This window comes from Lycorma delicatula, chromosome 7, assembly GCF_047948215.1.
Source record: "Lycorma delicatula isolate Av1 chromosome 7, ASM4794821v1, whole genome shotgun sequence".
NCBI classification, from domain to species: Eukaryota; Metazoa; Arthropoda; class Insecta; order Hemiptera; family Fulgoridae; genus Lycorma; species Lycorma delicatula.
Genome location: NC_134461.1, coordinates 5,121,991 through 5,140,611, shown reverse-complemented (window position 1 = coordinate 5,140,611; position 18,621 = coordinate 5,121,991). Strand labels below are relative to the sequence as shown.

Here is an 18,621-nt window from a genome sequence, read left to right as displayed (position 1 = left end):
CTGATTATTTGGATATCTGATTTTTCTGAATGAATCAGGATTGAATTACTTGGAAGAGTTCTACGTCAGGGTGGTAAAGCTTTAAGTAAAATTTATGATAACCTACACAAAATGCCATACTCAAATTAAATAATTAACTTAATTTTACTGTAAAAAGTTCATTTGTTCACTAATTGACAATCCAATATAAGAGAGTTTCAGGATATAATAAAAAATAACTTTCTAGTAAATATTAAAATAATTGCTTTATTATTTTACCACTGTCTCCTAAGTACTACAGTAAACAAAAATCTTAAGAATATATACCACAATAAAAAATATAGGCTAAATTTTGTTCATCTTATCGATTTCCAAATAAAATTTTTTGCCACATTAGATACCAAATTTTATTTAATTAATGATGTATACGAGTATATTACATATATAAGAAATTCATGTCATATTAAATAATACAGCAATGTTATACGCAAAAATTATGTTATAACTAATCGTTATTATACAATGATTTAACCTTTATTCTTACTTTTACTTACCTGACCTTTATTTTTTTTTTTAAATTGATACATTATATTCATAATAAAGTCTATGAATGTTTTGATATATTTTATAAGATTAATAAGCGATTAAATTTGTGCAAATATCAAAACATTAGCTATAAGATGTACATATAAAGAAAAACATATATCTTTAATGAACAAAGGATATAAAAGATCCACTCTCTAATCCACCTATCACTTAACAAAATCAGCTGTATATCTGTCATCAAAATTTATAAATCATGATTACCCCCTCCCCACACCATAAACTGTACATCCTATAAAAGACATTTACTATAAAGTTTTACTTTAATTTGCAACATGGACCTGATTACGCTATTTACTGCATTTTCATTCGACATAAAAATTAGAAATTTGTTGTAAACATAGTATTATGTGATATAACATTACAAATAAGTGCAAAGACTGCTGGTCGGTACGGACACTCCTTGGGATAATTCATTATTTTTTGCAGGTCTATCTCGTTCATCCCATAATGTTAGGCCATCACAAGCGCATATCTTTTTAGTATTTTCAAATAAACCAGCCGATCTTGATATAACACCGCAAGCTAGTCTGTAAAACATAAATATGAATTTATTTACAGATTGCCGATACTTTAATGTTATGATGTCTTTATTACAATGCTATTTATTAAGAATTAATAATAATATTATATATAAGTCGATTTGCTGATCAAAGAATTACATAATAAAATAAAACAATGCGCGATAAATATATGTCCATTAAACATGCATTTTTCTAAAAATTTATAAAACAGTAGAAATCAACAAAAAAAAATTAATTTTCTAGTAAAGCATGCAGCAAACCGAAACAACTACAAAGGGCTGTAGAAGAAACTGACAAACAGAAAAAAAACTTAATCGAAATAAGGATATATTTAAAATGAATTAGCAATAATGCGCAAGTCAATATAAATTACAAGTATCAAAATAAAGGATTCTCATAAAAATGCACGGTAGCTACAAATCACATTAAAATTTAGACAAAAAATAGCACATTTAAGGCCTCATAAAGAAAAGGGATATTCAGTACTGTCTGCTTGTAAGTACCCTGAATAATAAAGCTTATCCTTTCTTTCTGCATGCCCCAATCATTTTATTTTACTCTATTTTATATCATTGTACTGTAATATGAGATAGCATAGTTAAGGACATTTGAAGTCCTCAATTGCATCCTAGTAATGAGAAACTCACATGTCGATTGTGTGATAATAAACGGAAACATTCAGCACATTGTACCAGAAAACCACAAAATTAAAAGCTTCAAAACACTTGGGAAGGAAATCATGAAAATACTAGGTTAGCTGTAACATCAAAGATAAACTGCAACAAAAACTTCAAAAAAAAAAAATGCTACCAAACATTCATGAATTCAGTCTTTTAAGTAACTATACTTAATCTATATGATCAATGTAATGCAAGTATCACAAATCAATACTGTAATTAACCGATTGCTAAAGCATTTGTAAGATTTATCAAAACACAAAATCAGCGATGATCAAATTACTTATTGCTAAATTTGGATAGCTACTTTTAAGAAAATGTGCAAACCTTTCTCCAGAATTTCCATTTACTATCGAAATAGGAGATGAACCACGACCCAAATCGTCCATATTTGATGTGACAACAATGGAACGCCCAATCGCATCATAAACCTTTAACAATTTATCAACCAGTCTAAAAGAAGCACGGCCATCATCTTCTGCTATTATATTGCCAAGATCACCTGTATGCTATTAACATAAGTAAAAATTTTTATAATTAATTTCATCAAACTAGAAAAAAAATCATGCATACATAAATTAACTTATTTATTTACTAAGTTACAAATTTATTTTTATTAGTTTCAATGATTTTCTCACAGGTTTAATAGAAACTCCACAAATTTCCATTTTACTTAAAATATTTTGTAACTTTGAAATATATTAGCAAAATACAACGAAGGAAATCAGTAATTTTACTGATTATGCTAGTGCCATGAGATACTTGTTAGTCTTAGAATTATTTTTCAAATTTATACAGAGACTTGCAGCTCATGAAGATTTCCTATCTCAATTACTGCCATGTACTTAACATCCATACACAGTGGAGGACTAAAGTTAAGTTTCTCTGCAAACAGTTTTAAATTCTGTATCACTCTGTAGCAAATAAGAAAGTCATCTCTAAGCTTCTCAACAAGATATAATAAAAGAAGATTAATGTCACAAATCTTCACCTTTGAGGACGCTATAACCGACAAACTGAACTATCTATACAATTACACTATTCCATCAAGAATATTATGTATTTCCTAAATAAAGAAGCAATGATGTTTTTACTACGCTGATTTTGATCACACTATTCAACAACAATTCAAATATTCTACTTATAAAACCTGCTGTATTACCTACCTGTTATAATCGATAAATAATTATGAGATAAAATTGTACAAATAAAAAATGAAATTCTACTTTAAAACGAATGGTTCAAATATTGAACAGAAGATATCTATCTTATATTAAGTTATAACAAGTTATAACTTGGATTATGAAATCATTTAACAATAAACATTCCATCAAATAAGATGTCATTTTGCTACCTAAAATGTTTAACATTTTCTAATATAACATAATTTAACAAGAGTAATAAATCATTATTACCCCAAAAATTTAACACTGTGTAACTTATAATCACACATCTACTTCATATTACTATAATATGCTAGCGTTAGGCACTAAGGACTAGAATAATTCTTTTTTAACTAAATAATTTCAATAAACACACAGACAGTGTATGCTTATTACACTAAAAAACATCAGACTAAACAAGTGAAAAAGAATGACATGACATCAATCCCTTTTTTGGGCGACTTGGAACGCATGCATAGAACTGTGGTCATAACACTCCAGCAGAAATATTTAGAAACAGAATTTAATTTCAGGACAAACTTAGTAAATAATATGTCTAAATATTCCCTAACTGGTATTCAAATATGCACTGAAGAGATAATAAACATAATAAAAAAAAACATTTATAGTATAATAAAATGAACAGAGAATCATTTTAAATAGATTAATTCATATAACAAAAAACTTTAATTTACTGTAAAAAGTGATAATAATAGAAGAGTAATTTTTTTTAATTTTGGAAAAAATTAATGAAAACTACAAAATGATTATGGGATTTTTTTAGAAAACCAACACACTATAATCTACAGAGAATTAAATCCTTCTTGATTAGACAAATTGAACAAAATTACAGAATGATTCTCAAAGCATACACACACAATAATGAAATTGGATTACATAAAGAAATGAAAAAAAAATAAAATTTACAACAAAACAAAGTGTAAGGATATTTTAGAGAATAAAAAAATGCCTTACAAAGAATACAAACGAAAAGAAAACACGTCATTAATTTCATTTAAATTGAAAAAAATAATAAACATGTGAAACACAAAAGGTATGTTTTATAGGTAATGTTTTATTTGTCAATTTTGATATAAAAACTAACAAGCAAATTTTTTTTTTAATAAAAATGTTATATTAATCTGAATTAATATGAATTAATTATGTTATAAAATGTTATATTAATCTGAAAGCCTGGATCTTAATGTACAATTCTAGATAATCTAGGTCTAAATTACGGCACTGTTGTATCGTGTGATCAGCTTCTGCATTCCAGCTTCATAGAATCTGCTACCTGAGAAGGTAACCATCGCTGAACAGCTTTTTTCACATCATCTTTGTTGTCATGGTGCAGACTGCCGAAATGCTACTTTAAATGCAGAAATAAGTGGTATTCACTGGATTCTCAACTTCTGATAAATGTACTGACACAAATACATAGAGAACACTTTGTGAAATTAAAGGAAATTCATTTATAGTGATGAAATCATAAACTGTCTATTGCCTATGTTTATATTTTGTATACCACCTATGTCTAGATGATTACCCATTCCATACTACATCTTATACATTTGTACACCCCTCTTTAAATGCCCTAACCAATTTTCTCACCATTCCATCAAACATGGAATACTATTATTATCCCTGTATTCCCATATTATCATCCCTGTGCACTTCACTAATCGGTCAATGAATTTCAGGGACTTTCATACCTCTTCCATTTAAGAAATGAATTACAGCAAGTATTTTACAGTCAGCAGCACTGCTTATAGTAATAGGTATTTTAAACATGCACAAGAAACTGTAAACAAAGACTTAACAATCACATAATGGCATCTGAAGCAAGCCTACAGATGTAGTTACTCAGTGTGCACATGCACACTGCGTAACTACATTGTAGGTGAAAGTCACACCGCAGCAGATATAAATCTCATACTATAAAGAGTGATCAACTCAAGATGGCCACCTCAGAAACTATTAGTTTTATGTGACATTTTAAATAAAGAATCTTCCCTAGACTTTCCCTACTTTAAAAATACAGTATTACTATTTTTGAAATCTTCGCCCTTTCTCCAAAACGGCAGCCAACTTCATTATTTCAAATGGTAACCCCCAGGTTTTTACTGTATTTTTGGGTAGAAAATAATGTTTTAAGACATTGGGTATTTTTCTCATAAATGCAGTTGTTATGGAGCTACAGGCTGAATACCGTGAAATCAAATATGGCAGCCATCAGTATTATTTTAAATGGGAAACCAATGTTTTTTGTACATTGTTGTCAAATAATATTTTCAAAGTTTGAAATGAAGTAAAGTGGAAAATAAAATAAAAGCAAGATTAAAGGACTTATACCTTGAACGTGTAATTTTAGTTTTATTTATTAAGAAGGAAGAATTACAACAGAATTCCAGTGTCAATTATAACAAATTTTCAAAATATTCACCATCAGTAAAAATGCAGGCACTCTTCTGAAAAAGACATAATTTTAACTACCTTAGCTGTTATTAAACCAAGACATGTGCAACTGGTTTTTTTTTCACGTATCCCCACACAAAATAATGTAATACAGAAAAGTTCAGGCTTCTCGCTGGCCAAACAATAGCTCCTTGGTTAGCAATCCACCTGTTTTGGAAATGAGCATTTAAAAATTCCTTATCTCGCCATAATCATGTGCTGGTGCTCCATCTTGTTGGAAATACATTAGCATTTGCAAATCCAAAGGCAAATCATCAATAGATGGCAGTCGAATGTCTTCCAGAAATCAAGCTCCTGTAAGACTTCCCTCAGATAAATGTATGGGAAAAATTTCATAACTGATGACGACATACCAGCAGTTTAGGAAAAATCTCAATTGTGTCCTTCTATGACAATTAATGAATTCTCTTTTGACCAACAACGGTTGTTTTTCAATTGTGCATTCCATTATTGTAGAAATTAGGTTCATCACATCAAAAATTACAAAAAAGAAAAATAATAAATAAATAATTAGGATAATTTACAACCTCTTCTGTCAATTCAGCTGCTGAATTCAACCCTTCTTTCTTCATCACCAGGCATCTTAGTGTGAAGAACAGCAAGTTTATATTCACGGTAATTTTGGTTCTCCATCACCCTTGCTACAGAGCCATAAGATATGGGTAACAATTATACTGCTTCCCTTATGGAAGCTGTAGCATATGAATCAAAGGGCAAAATATCAGTCTCCTATATTTCCAGTAAAATCTCTGTTTTGGCAATTTAATTTTTTTCTGACATGACCCATTACTTCATAGATTTACAACTAATCGTGCAAATAGTTTAAGGTGAGGTGAATGTCCATCATAGTATCTCTGTGGACGTACGTATATCTTACTAATGTTAAATGTTACGTTTAAATTTCAAGCATATCCACTTTTTTTATTATCAAACTGCATTATTAAAATAAAAATTAAAATAAACATTACAAAAATGAAACTACACAAATAAAGAACATAAAAACTAAGGCATTCATTTACTTTTCAATAAAAATTCTAACAAATAACGGTGACACATTAACCATCAATGAATGTACTGTTAAATTTATAAAATTTTTAATGCAAAAAACACAGCTAGTAAATATTTAGCATTAAAATGTATTTATTGTTTTTGTAAGTTGACAACTGTTAGTCCGTAGCTAATTAATGACTGTGTTTAAAGAAAAATACCCAAGAATAAAAATGTCTTAAAATAATATTTTGTACTCAAAAATGTAATAAAAACATGAGGTTTCCTTTTGAAATAATGAAGTGGCTGCCATACTGGAAAAAGGGCAAAGATTTCAAAAATGGTAACACTGTACCTTAAATGACAAGAAAAATTTAGTGAAGGTTCCTCATAAAAATTAGTCTCCGAGATCCCAACAGTGGCAATTTTGAATCGATCACCTGTATATAACTACATTAATAAAAGGGCAGATCGTGAAAATTATAATATATCTAATAAGGCCAGTTAAGTGATTTACCAAAATATTTTAATTGTAATGAATTTTAAGAAATACACATCTTTAAGACTAACAGATCCGTAAGGAAAGATTTTTAGAACATTTGAGAACACGCATAAATAATAATTTTTTTTAAATCTTGCAGATTACCTTATTATATAAACATACAATAACAAATTTTAGAAATAAATAATTAACTGGAATATTTAGAGAAATATTACATTTACAAATATTATAAATACACACTTATAAATGAGCGGGTAAATTATGAAAAGGATCTACTGTTTAAATTGACACATCTGCCTTGATAGCCAACTAAGTTGCAACAATTTTAATTCAGCTGGATCATGATAACTATCAGTTTTAACTTATGAGAAAGGTATTGCATTACTTAAGATATTATTTAGAGCTGATTGTGAATTAATGTTTTAGAAGTACTTTTTACGTGTTTACATTGAGCTTACTATTAATTTGGAATCTTTGTAATTTTTTTTTTTTTTCTAATTATTATTAATTGTTAAACACTGAACGAAGTCTAACATTACTGAGATTACCATTCTGTCACTGGGATAATGAAGCAAGCAGCATTTTACATAAAAATCTGCACTTCCGTTCTAACCAAAGTCAAGTTATTAATTGACTAATAAAAATCAAAAATTTGTAAATAAAACTTACAGATGACTGATAATGAAGTTTAATTTTTTTTTTATTTGTTTGTTAAACAAAAATTCCTTAGCATTTCCTATATACTGCACACTACTTAATCACTCATCCATTCCAAAGTCGCAACGTGTCAATAATTCTCAAGAATTGTTAAACCTAATTTTTTTAAGACAACAAGAAACAGATAGAATTTGAATGCACTAATTCAAAATTTAAAACAATTTTTTAATCGTCGAACTTACACATCGCTAAATAAATATGCAAAACTTTTTTCAACAAGATGAAGCTACAAGTATGAGCTTTTGTTACACAAAATTTATTTCCTAACCACACCATCACCGATACAGGTATATCGTACGGCCAACTCTGGACACTTGACTTTTCACGATGCATTCATTTTCTATTTGAAAACTCAAGTATTCATTCAGAAAATTTATTAAATATCAATTTCAACCGTAAATAAAAATCCGATGGAGATATTGCAAATAAGGATAGGTGCGACAGACTTAAGTACTTGCAATGAAATAAAAAAACGATCATATAAAGGATGTTACTATTAAGAAATACAATATCCTTCAGATAATTTAAATATGCTTTCATGAAAAATATTTGTGCGTACATTTAATAATTAAATTAACATGAATTTACTATTCATTTTGTTTTTTAAATATACTGATTCACCGACAAAATAACATCGACTGACTGAACTATTACATTTAAAAACATTTGGCGTATCTTCTGAAAAATGGGATCAAATGCATAATTCCAGAAAGTTCAGAAAAAGATGTACGGAAAGCAAAAAGGTAAATGTTAAATTTAGTACAAATCATAAAAACACATGCATGTCCGATCAAAAAAATGTTGTTTACAAGTGCAGATATATATATTGCATACAAAATTATAGGGCACAACAAATTTTTCATTCTCAAAAATCAACATATAAAATACAATATCAAGAATTTTTATTACATAAATTATTAACTGGCCACTCGACATACTCGATTACTGGAATTATCCATCGGTCCACCGTGTTTTGTTCCAAAAAGATTTAAATGATCCCCAACACTGTGAAAAAAATTTTTTAAAAATTAATTAATAAATTACAAACAAAACATTTAAATTTTCTCTTTCAGCAACCTTTTTACACAAAAACACTACTTTTGTTAAGCTACAAGGGGAAGGTGAAATATTAGGATGCATTTTCTCTAGACGAATCAGTCAACCGTTCCTGTTCTTGTAACATTCCCAATATATAAGTCATTCTAAAATGTATTATATATGCTATCTACACACTTAAGAATGAAACTCAAGAGATATGAATGAGCCCGATTAGAAAGAAATTTCTAAGTTAGCCACAGCTCTGATGTAGAATCAATATTTTTTTTGATGATTAATTCAACACATACACTTGAAGCTTGTGCAAGAGAATATGAAATGGAAATTTTGTAGCTATGAAAACTGTCATGCCTGACTGGGATTTGAATATAGATTATATCTTTGAAATGGCGTTTGTTAGCTTTTGTGAGATGGCTTAAGAAAAACTGTTACCTATACAAAATAATAAAAAGAAAGCTTTGCTAAACAGAGATAAAAAAAATTGTAAATAACAAACATTCAAAAACTGTAAAAAAGAAAACAAAAATCTCAAAAACAGATGTGTTCAAAGATAAAACGACAATATAAATACAAAATCAAACTTAAAAAAAATTAAACGCAAAAGAAATATCAACAAAATAATAATAATATTAATAAATACCCATTCCTTAATGCTTAAAAAGAACATTTTACTGATGTAACTTATATTACTATAAATGAAAGAACACAAATTACACTGATAAACATAATTTTTGTTTCCTAACATGCGATAGGAAACAAAAAATCAACAAAAAAACAATCAAATCTGTTTTTTGATGCTGAAAACGAATGTGAACAATCGTTCTAATATCCACCATGTTTGAAAATTTTTTTAATTTTTATTAAAGGATTTTTTTCATTTTTCAATGTATAGTTAGCACTTTAAGCTCCTATATTATATTTTGTTAGCTCATTTTTTATTGTTTAACTTTGTTAATGTAATTTGTAAACTATAAATAAACAATGCTAGACAAAGAATTAAATCCTATCGTAGTCACATAGTGTGATATCATATCTAAAACTGAAGAGTGAGCCTACATGGACAAGATTAATCATATGCAGGTCAAAACATGTAGCTGAAAACACAGCTGTGTTGTCTGTATTAAGCACTGGATTTAGGAATTAATTAATTTTGTTCGGTCTTATTGCCGTCTTAAGTTTGTTAACAGTGCAATGTTGTAATGCCTCAAAATTGTGTAAATAATGATTTGGATGCCTTTTGTTATGTATGTCAGGTTATTTCAGTTTTTTTTTTTTTTAATATGTAACTACCGTAAAATATTTATAAATTCTTATTTTTATTTACACTTATAAAAATTATAAATAACTTTTTTAAATTTATTTCTTAATATATATCAATTCTTTTTCTACACACACACTCATGCATGCGCATAATCTCCATAAGACAACCAGTCCTGGTTCCAGATAAGTTTGGTCTTTAGTGGGGGTCACCTTAGTGAATATGACTGTCTCTGGTCTCATTAGCAGAAAAGATAACAGTAATTATTATCTTAATAACAATGGATAATTTGTTTGATGACAACGGAAAAAAAATCCATCAAAAGTTTTTTTAAAATCAAGTCATCTGTATTTTGAACAAAGTCAATAACTGCTACCAGAATAGTCATTTCAAGTTTAAAGAACTTAATTACTCCAAGATCTAATGATTGTGATCTACTTACACTGTGTCAGCAGGTAAAAACAATAAATATAAATAAATTCATTAATGACAATTTCAGGTGACATGGGGCATTATTCAAAATTAGCAGCACTTGTCTATCTTTAAAGTGCTGTCTGTCAATTTATTCATTAAATTTTTCATACAATTAGTGAAAATTGACCTCATCATCCAAGCCTTTCTATTTGCATACCCATCTACTTTCAGTTAGACATATTGAAATTTTTTAAACAATTGGGTGGCAGGCTAATTATTATTAATGAAGTTTCTTTTTCCCTTGCAGCATCGACAAAAAAAAATCACCGTTATTCTTTGTCTGAAATTTTAGCACCGTACACATATCTTTGAACATCAATGACTTAGTAAAGCTCGATAAAAAAAGTCATGTTTTGCCAACACTGTAAATGTCCTTGAGATGGTAATTTTTGATTAATGATGGCAACTTTTGCAAACACTCTGCCATGTTTTCACTGAAGGTTTCATTTCCACCACATATTTTTTGAACAATATTGTTTCGGCAGGAGAATTTTTCCAACCAACCACTGCTTCCAGTAAATGGATTTGATGCGATTGTGTGTTTTAACTTATTGCTTCTTCTTGCAGAAGTTTATCACTGATAAGATAATTTTCATGCAAGGGCACCTTCAAACAAAGCCGAATTTAAATCATTCACTTCTTTGCACAGCTGAAAAGTTTCCTTTTTTGTATTTTTATTAACATTTTTAAACCATTTTTCTTTTAGACTTTCTTTTTTTTTAATTTTTTTGGATAAAATTTTACTACAATCAATCATATTTTTCCATTACTTTTCTTTTTGACATTCCATATCAGCATCTTCAAAACTTCTAAACGCTTTATTAAATTTAATGTTTTGATTTTGTTTTTACCTGACAATTTACTAAAAAAGAAAAAAATCTGTGCGCCGATAATAATTATAAAACCACATGAAAACCCTAATGTTAAACAGAGAAATGGAATAGCGACAAAATCAGAACTGAAGTCTGCCATCATCTGAATCATTTATAACAACGTTTTTGTTTGCCTAACTTGAGAAGTGTGGATTCTATAAAGTTAGCTTTGAATAAACATCTTGAGAATACGCGAGTACAAAAATTAATGAATAAGCAGAATTTTTGTACACAATTCAAATATAAATTTTCTTGTCTATTTTTTTTAAACTAAATTTATTTTTGTAAATGATTAAAAAATTTTTCTTCAATGAATATTTGATGGCCTTGGTCGGGTTAGTGAGAAAAGATCAGAGAAAAGATTCAGAGATCTGAACAGATCTCAGTAACTTATAAAACTGAGCTGATTAACTAGAAAACTGATAATGCAGCATGGATTTTTGACCATCTACAGGTCACCCGCTGACCAACCAAGCCCGCCCTGTTTCTAACATTTAGATCTTGTGTTTTCCTGATCCTAAACATATCTGCTAAGGTATATTAAATTATGAATAAAATTGAAGTTAATCAAGAGTAATTGCTAAGAATTACTAAAGATTTAAAAAAAATTGATTTTGGGGGTTCTGCACTCCTTAAAAAGATCATCATTTATAAGATGATATTTTTCATATCTTCTGTAAAACTGTTTAACAAGTTTCACACTTTTCTTTTATAAAATTTTTTAATTGCTGTCTAATAATAAATTTATAGTTAGCCAAACTAAGGAATGATTCCTGAAAGAGGGCAACAGCTCTTTCAGTATTTGTTAAGGGCGTAGATCAGGAGGAGATCAACATCACTCAAATCTTCTGAGTAATGCACAATTTAAAGCAATGGAAAACTACAGCTACTTTTTTTTTAAAAAATGTAACTGCATTTTCATGTAACAAAGATGAAGACACCTTCCTTGGTACAATATTCTGGAGGTAAACTAGTCCCCCGTTCGGATCTCCGGGTGGGGACTACTAAGGAAGGTGTCACCAGAAAATTAAAAAAAAAACATTCTACAAGTCAGGATGAGATTAGAAAGGTTCGGTGAGAACAGGAAAGCGACTTTTGGTTAGGTGATTTTAGAATAATTAACTCAACTTCAAATAAAGGGCAGGGAGGAAGGGGTTTTGTAATGAACAAAAAGATAGGGAAGACAATAGAGTATTTCAAAATGCACAGCAACAGAACCATTGTAATAAGAATAAAATCAAAACCTAAGCCAACAACGATTGTTAACATCTATGTGCCTACAAGCGCCCATAATGATAAGCGCGCTCATGATGATGAGGTAGAGTGTGTATACGAAGAGATTGATGAAGCAATTAAACACATAAAAGGAGATGAAAGTTTAATAATAGTTGGAGATTAGAATGCAAGCATTGGAAAAGACAAGGAAGGAAATATTGTGAGTGAATATGGGCTGGGTAAAGGAATGAAAGAGGGGGCATACTTGTAGAGTTTTGCTCCAACTTTATTTAGTAATTGCCAATAACGAATTTAAAAATTATAATAGAAGAATATACACATGGAAAAGCCAGGTGATACTGCAAGGTATGAGTAGATTATATCATGCTTAAGCAAAGATTTAGAAATCAACTCGAACGGAAAGCTACTCTGGAGCAGCCATTAATAGCGACCATAATTTAGTGATAATGAAATGTAGATTGGGGTTTAAAAACCTGAAGAAAAAGTGTCAGACGAATCAGTGAAATTTAGAGAAGCTTGAGGAAGAGGAGGTAAAGAAGATTTTTGAGGACATCACATGAGGTATGAGTAATAAAGATAAGGTAGAAAATGTAGAAGAAGAATGGGAGAATATTAAAAAGGAAATTCTTAAAACAGCAGAAGCAAACTTAGGTGGAACAAAGAGAACTGGTAGAAAACCTTGGGTTTCAGACGATATAATGGATGGAACAAGCTGATGGATAAACATAGAAAATATAATAATTAAAGGAACTATCGACAATTAAGGAATACTATAAACAAGAAGTGCAAACTAGCGAAAGAAGAGTGGATTAAAGAAAAGTGTTCAGAAGTGGAAAGAGAAAGTGTTCAAAGTGGAAAGAGAAATAAACGTTGGTAAAATAAATGGAGCATACAGGAAAGTTAAAGAAAATTTTGGGGTACATAAATTAAAATCAAACAATGTGTTCAAAGATGGTACGCCGATTTATGATATGAAAGGCAAAGTTGATAGGTGGGTGGAATACATTGAAGAGTTATACAGAGGAAATGAATTAGAAAATGGTGTTATTGAAGAAGAAGAGGAAGTCAAAGAGGATGAAACGGGAGAAACAATATCAAGATCTGAATTTAAGACAGCATTAAAAGATTTTAATGCCAGAAAGGCTCCTGGAATAGACGGAATACCTGTAAAATTACTGCACTGCAGGTGAGGAGCGATTGATAGATTATACAAACTGGTGTGTAATATTTATGAAAAAGGGGAAGTTCCGTCAGACTTCAAAAAGAGTGTTATAGTCATGATTCCAAAGAAAGCAGGAGCAGATAAATGTGAAGAATACAGAACGATTGATTAGCTTAACTACTCATACACCAAAAATCTTAACTAGAATTCTGTACAGAAGAATTGAGAAGAGAGTTGAAGAAGTGTTAGGAGAAGACAAATTTGTTTTCAGGAAAAGTATAGGAACAAGGGAAGCAATTTTAGCGCTCAGATTAATAGAAGAAGAAAGATTAAAAAGACTAACCAACACACTTGGCATTTACAGACCTACAAAAGGCATTTGATAATATAGACTGGAATAAAATTTTCAGCATTTAAAAAAAATTAGGGTTCAAGTACAGAGGTAGAAGAATAATTGCTAACATTTACAGGAATCAAACAGTAACAGTATTAAATGAAGAACATAAGAAAGAAGCAGTAATATAAAAGGAAGTCTGACAAAGATGTTCTCTATCCCAGTTACTTTTTAATCTTTACATAGAACTAGCAGTTAATGATGTTAAAGAACAATTTAGATCTGGAGTAACAATACAAGGTGAAAAGATAAAGATGCTACAATTTGCTGATGATATAGTAATTCTAGCTGAGAATAAAAAAGATTTAAAAGAAACAATGAACAGCACGGATGAAGTCCTAAGCAATAACTACCACATGAAAATAAATAAGAACGAAATGAAAGTAATGAAATGTAGTAGAAATAATGTAGATGGAACACTGTATATAAAAACAGGAAGAGAAAATATTACAGAGGTAGAAGAATTTTGTTATTTGAAAAGTAGAATTACTAAAGATGGACAAAGCAGGAATGATATAAAATTCTGAATAGCACAGGCAAAACGAGCCTTCAATCAGAAATATAATTTGTTTACTTCAAAAATTAATTTAAACATAAGGAAAACATTTTTGAAAGTATATGTTTGGGGCACAGCTTTATATAGAAGTGAAACTAGGACGATCGGAGTACTTGAGAAGAAAAGATTAGAAACTTTTGAATGTAGTGCTGTAGGAGAATGTTAAAAATCAGATAAGTGGATAAAGGTACTACGGCAAATTGATCAAAAAGAAGCACTTGGAAAAATGTAGTTAAAAGAAGAGACAGACTTATAGACCACATATTAAGGCACACTGGAATAGTCGCTTTAGTATTGGAGAGACATTTAAATGGGAAAAATTGTGCATACAGGCAACATTTGAAATATCAAAAACAAATTGTTAGGAATGTAGGATGTTGGGGGTATATCGAAATGAAATTACTGATAGGGAACTAGATAGGGAATCTTGGAAAGCTGCATTAAACCAGTCAAATGACTGAAGACAAAAAAATATATATAATAAGAATTATCTTTCCCAATCTTCTGCTCTCATCAGAGCTACACCCCCTTGACTGTTTACACATAAATCAACTCTTCTTTCTTTAAATTTTAGCAAACTTTTCCTTAAATTTAAAAAAAAATATTAATACATTCTACGTCAAGACATGGCTCCTTAAGATTTAAAAATACAATCTACATGATGTAGAATGTATGAAATTAAAAAAAAAAATCAAGACTGCTTTCTAAATTAATTTTAGGATTAAAATTGTTTACTAAGTAATTATGCACTTAATGTATTAACAGTCTGTACAATAATCAAATAGCTATGATAATAGCAAATGACTAAGAGAAGCCAGATTTAACAAAGAAAAGTTTGAGATAACGAAATCACAAACAGCAACATGGAATAGTTATCCCTATTCTTTTTCAACTTGATTTATAAGAAATAAAAAAACTCAAGAACAAGAATAAAAATTAGAGGTAGATAAAGATTGTAATATCAAAAACATATAGCTGAAGATAAAGTAAATATGTTGTAATTAAAAGATTAGTACAAAACAGAAGAGAATGAAGTACAAAATAAGCTAAATGAAAAACTCATGACAAAAAACTTCTTTTTGTTGCATACTTCTGTAAACGATGGATTTTTTAAACAGACATTATCAATAGCTATTAAGAAATCACTTTAATGCAGATGATTCAGTTAAGTCATCATCAGTATTCTTGATATCTTGACTATTCTTATGATTTCTCATCTGAATTATGGAGATGCCATTTTTTTTAAAGTAAAATGATTAATATAAATCAATTTTAAAATATTTTAAATAGAAAGCAAAACCTGTTGCATCCTTCGGTAATGTCACCGCACTCATGTACATGCAACCCGTGTTCACCAGGAGTTAACCCATCAATAGTGCCTTCAATTACACATGATTCTGGATCCAACTGTACAAAACGAACAATTCCACGAACAGTACCGGCTCCATAACCGGTGTTACCACCTAACATTGCCACAGCGGCTGCACTACTCAATGACACATCATCTGAAACAAAATATTGAAGAGCATTACAAAACATATACATTACAAACTATTTATTAAATACGTATTAATATAAAAAGTTGAAAAGAAATATGTAACGAGGCTTGAAACCGGTCAAAAAATGGGTTTTTAGTAATTGATAAAGAAAGAGAAATCGATAAAGGACGGTATAGATTTAATTTTGACACCTTCATTGGAAAGCCTAAAAAAAGCGTGAAAAAGCGTGCAGGCTTTCTAAAAGCGTGAAAAAGCGCGCACGCTAACCTGCACGCTTTTTCAGGCTTTTAGAAAGCGCGCATGTTAGCTTGCACGCTAGCGTGCAGGCTTTCTAAAAGCTTGAAAAAGCATGCAGGCTCTATCGCGTAAGCTTTCTAGACCGTATTTAAACCGTAACGAATCAATGAACGGATCATACAAAAGACGAATGGCTACCTTGGAGGATCGCGAGCAGATCTCTGCGGAGATCCGGAAGAGTATTAAAAGGAAACATAACGACTTGGTAAAAGGAAGATTCGAGTCCGACCTTAGGCTACAGAGAGAATTTAAACCTCTTACCGATCCCTTGATTAAGCTTGCTGATAAAATTAGTTCGGGTGAAGGCGAAGTAAAGAGAATAAAAAAAGAAATAAATCCAAAGACCAAACCGTCGCCTCCGGTATCGGCTGAAGAGCTGAGGGAAAAAGAAGAGGAATATCGCAATTTTGAAAAGAGACTCGATATGGGCTCGATGTATGATATACTGACCGAAGAAGATAAAATGAAGATTGCTAAGCGTTCCGAATAGACGAAGGTCTAACCGGAGGAAGTAAACAGCCGGTTAGCGAGTTACACCAGAAAATGGACGAGGCTCCATAGCCTCTTCCGCAGACGGGAGATGGGCAACTGTACGAAATTTTGTTCCGGTGCATTGTGATCACCGTTCCGCTCCGGTTCTGGCCCGGCTCGAAACCGCATCCCAAATACCTCGGCCTCCCGACCTCTTCGCAACTTCCACATGACTGCTCGAACTTTCACCACTAAATCGATTGGGAGAGCCTTTCCCAATACAGTAGTAGCCTCATAGGAGGTTGTTTTAAATACACCCGTGCATACTATCATGGCTCTGCGCTGGGCACTCCTTAAATTTTGAAGCAGTGCTCTATTTCTTTCCAACCTATGCGCCCAACTATGCGCCGCGACTCGAGGGTTTTTGGTTAACTGGCATTTCTCCCACCACCACCCCATTCGGTCGCCCTAGAGCATAGACCAAATGTTCCGTGCCAAGAACGGCTACTGTGCCTCATAACGGTTTAGCGACCCAAATCCTAAAAGCTCCTAATGAGCTACCTAACGTGCGGGAGCGAATCAAGCAGGGCGCCATACAGCACCCGCTGAAGTGTCCCAATCGCTCACTTGTCATACATAAAACTAGATCGGGGAGGCGCACCCCTTGTAACAATTTAAAACTATACGAGTCAATTTATTTTAAAGACAGCAATTTTGGCTGCCACGCCTCGGTCGCTGTATGCCAGCTAGTACCTGTCCACCATTTAACAGCGCTTGGAGCTGATTTGGCTGGTGGCCAGCCCTCTTACCAAGGCAATTGGTTTCCAGCAGCAAAGCTTCCAGGAGTCTAAATGCATTTACATTTATTCCCTTACATTTACCGATGACGGTTGAACATAGCAACCTCATCGAGGAACTCCCACACGGTCCGACAGTGCGGCTCTCGCCACACTGCCTCGCCGCTTGTGAGCGGCCAGGTTTCCCCCTGACCTCTAAGTTCCAGGGTGGCACGGTCTCTGGCCCCCCCAAGGGCCGGGCAGTCGTACATCATATGTACATTTGACTGGACCTCCCCGCAGACACACAACTCATCAGCCACCAGGCGAAACCGAAACAGATATTGGTTTAGATTCACATGGTTGGTGAGCACCTGGGCACCCGACGCCCTTAAGAAGGAACTCGAGGCATACCATCCCCCCAAATCCTGTATAAAATTATACAAGGATCTACCCTTAGTCGTGGTGTGCCATTCAAGCTGCCATGCCTCCATCGCGAGGCTTTGAAGCCTTTTCCGCAGACGGGAGATGGGCAACTGGACGAAATTTTGCTCCGGTGCATTGTGATCACCGTTCCGATCCGGTTCTGGCCCGGCTCGAAACCGCATCCCAAATGCCTCGGCCTCCCGACCTCTACGCAACTTCCACATGACTGCCCGAATTTTCACCACTAAATCGATTGGGAGAGCCTTTCCCAATACAGTAGTAGCCTCGTAGGAGGTTGTTTTAAATACCCCAGTGCATACAATCATGGCTCTGCGCTGGGCACTCCTTAAATTTTGAAGTAGTGCTCTATTTCTTTCCAACCTGTGCGCCCAAACCGGCGCCGCGTATGCGATCATACTCTCGAAGACGCCTCGGTACACCAAGTACATTTGGCGGCCCGACAGCCCGTAGTCTTTCCGAGCAATCCGTCTAAGTTTGTGCATCACAGAGACGGCGT

At 32.0% G+C, this 18,621-nt stretch overlaps 1 protein-coding gene across 1 annotated transcript in view; it reads right to left on the bottom strand.

Annotated features, from left to right (window-relative positions):
• Positions 1–230: 230 nt before the first annotated feature.
• Ccs (Copper chaperone for superoxide dismutase) overlaps positions 231–18,621 on the bottom strand; it is a 39,024-nt gene continuing 20,633 nt past the window's right edge. The window contains exons 3-6 of the mRNA XM_075370190.1: positions 15,936–16,140; positions 8,566–8,632; positions 2,111–2,292; positions 231–1,112 (exon numbers count right to left, since the gene is read on the bottom strand). Of these exons, the coding sequence (XP_075226305.1) occupies positions 944–1,112; positions 2,111–2,292; positions 8,566–8,632; positions 15,936–16,140 (623 nt within the window). The 3' untranslated portion in view covers positions 231–943. The remainder of the gene's footprint in view (positions 1,113–2,110; positions 2,293–8,565; positions 8,633–15,935; positions 16,141–18,621) is intronic.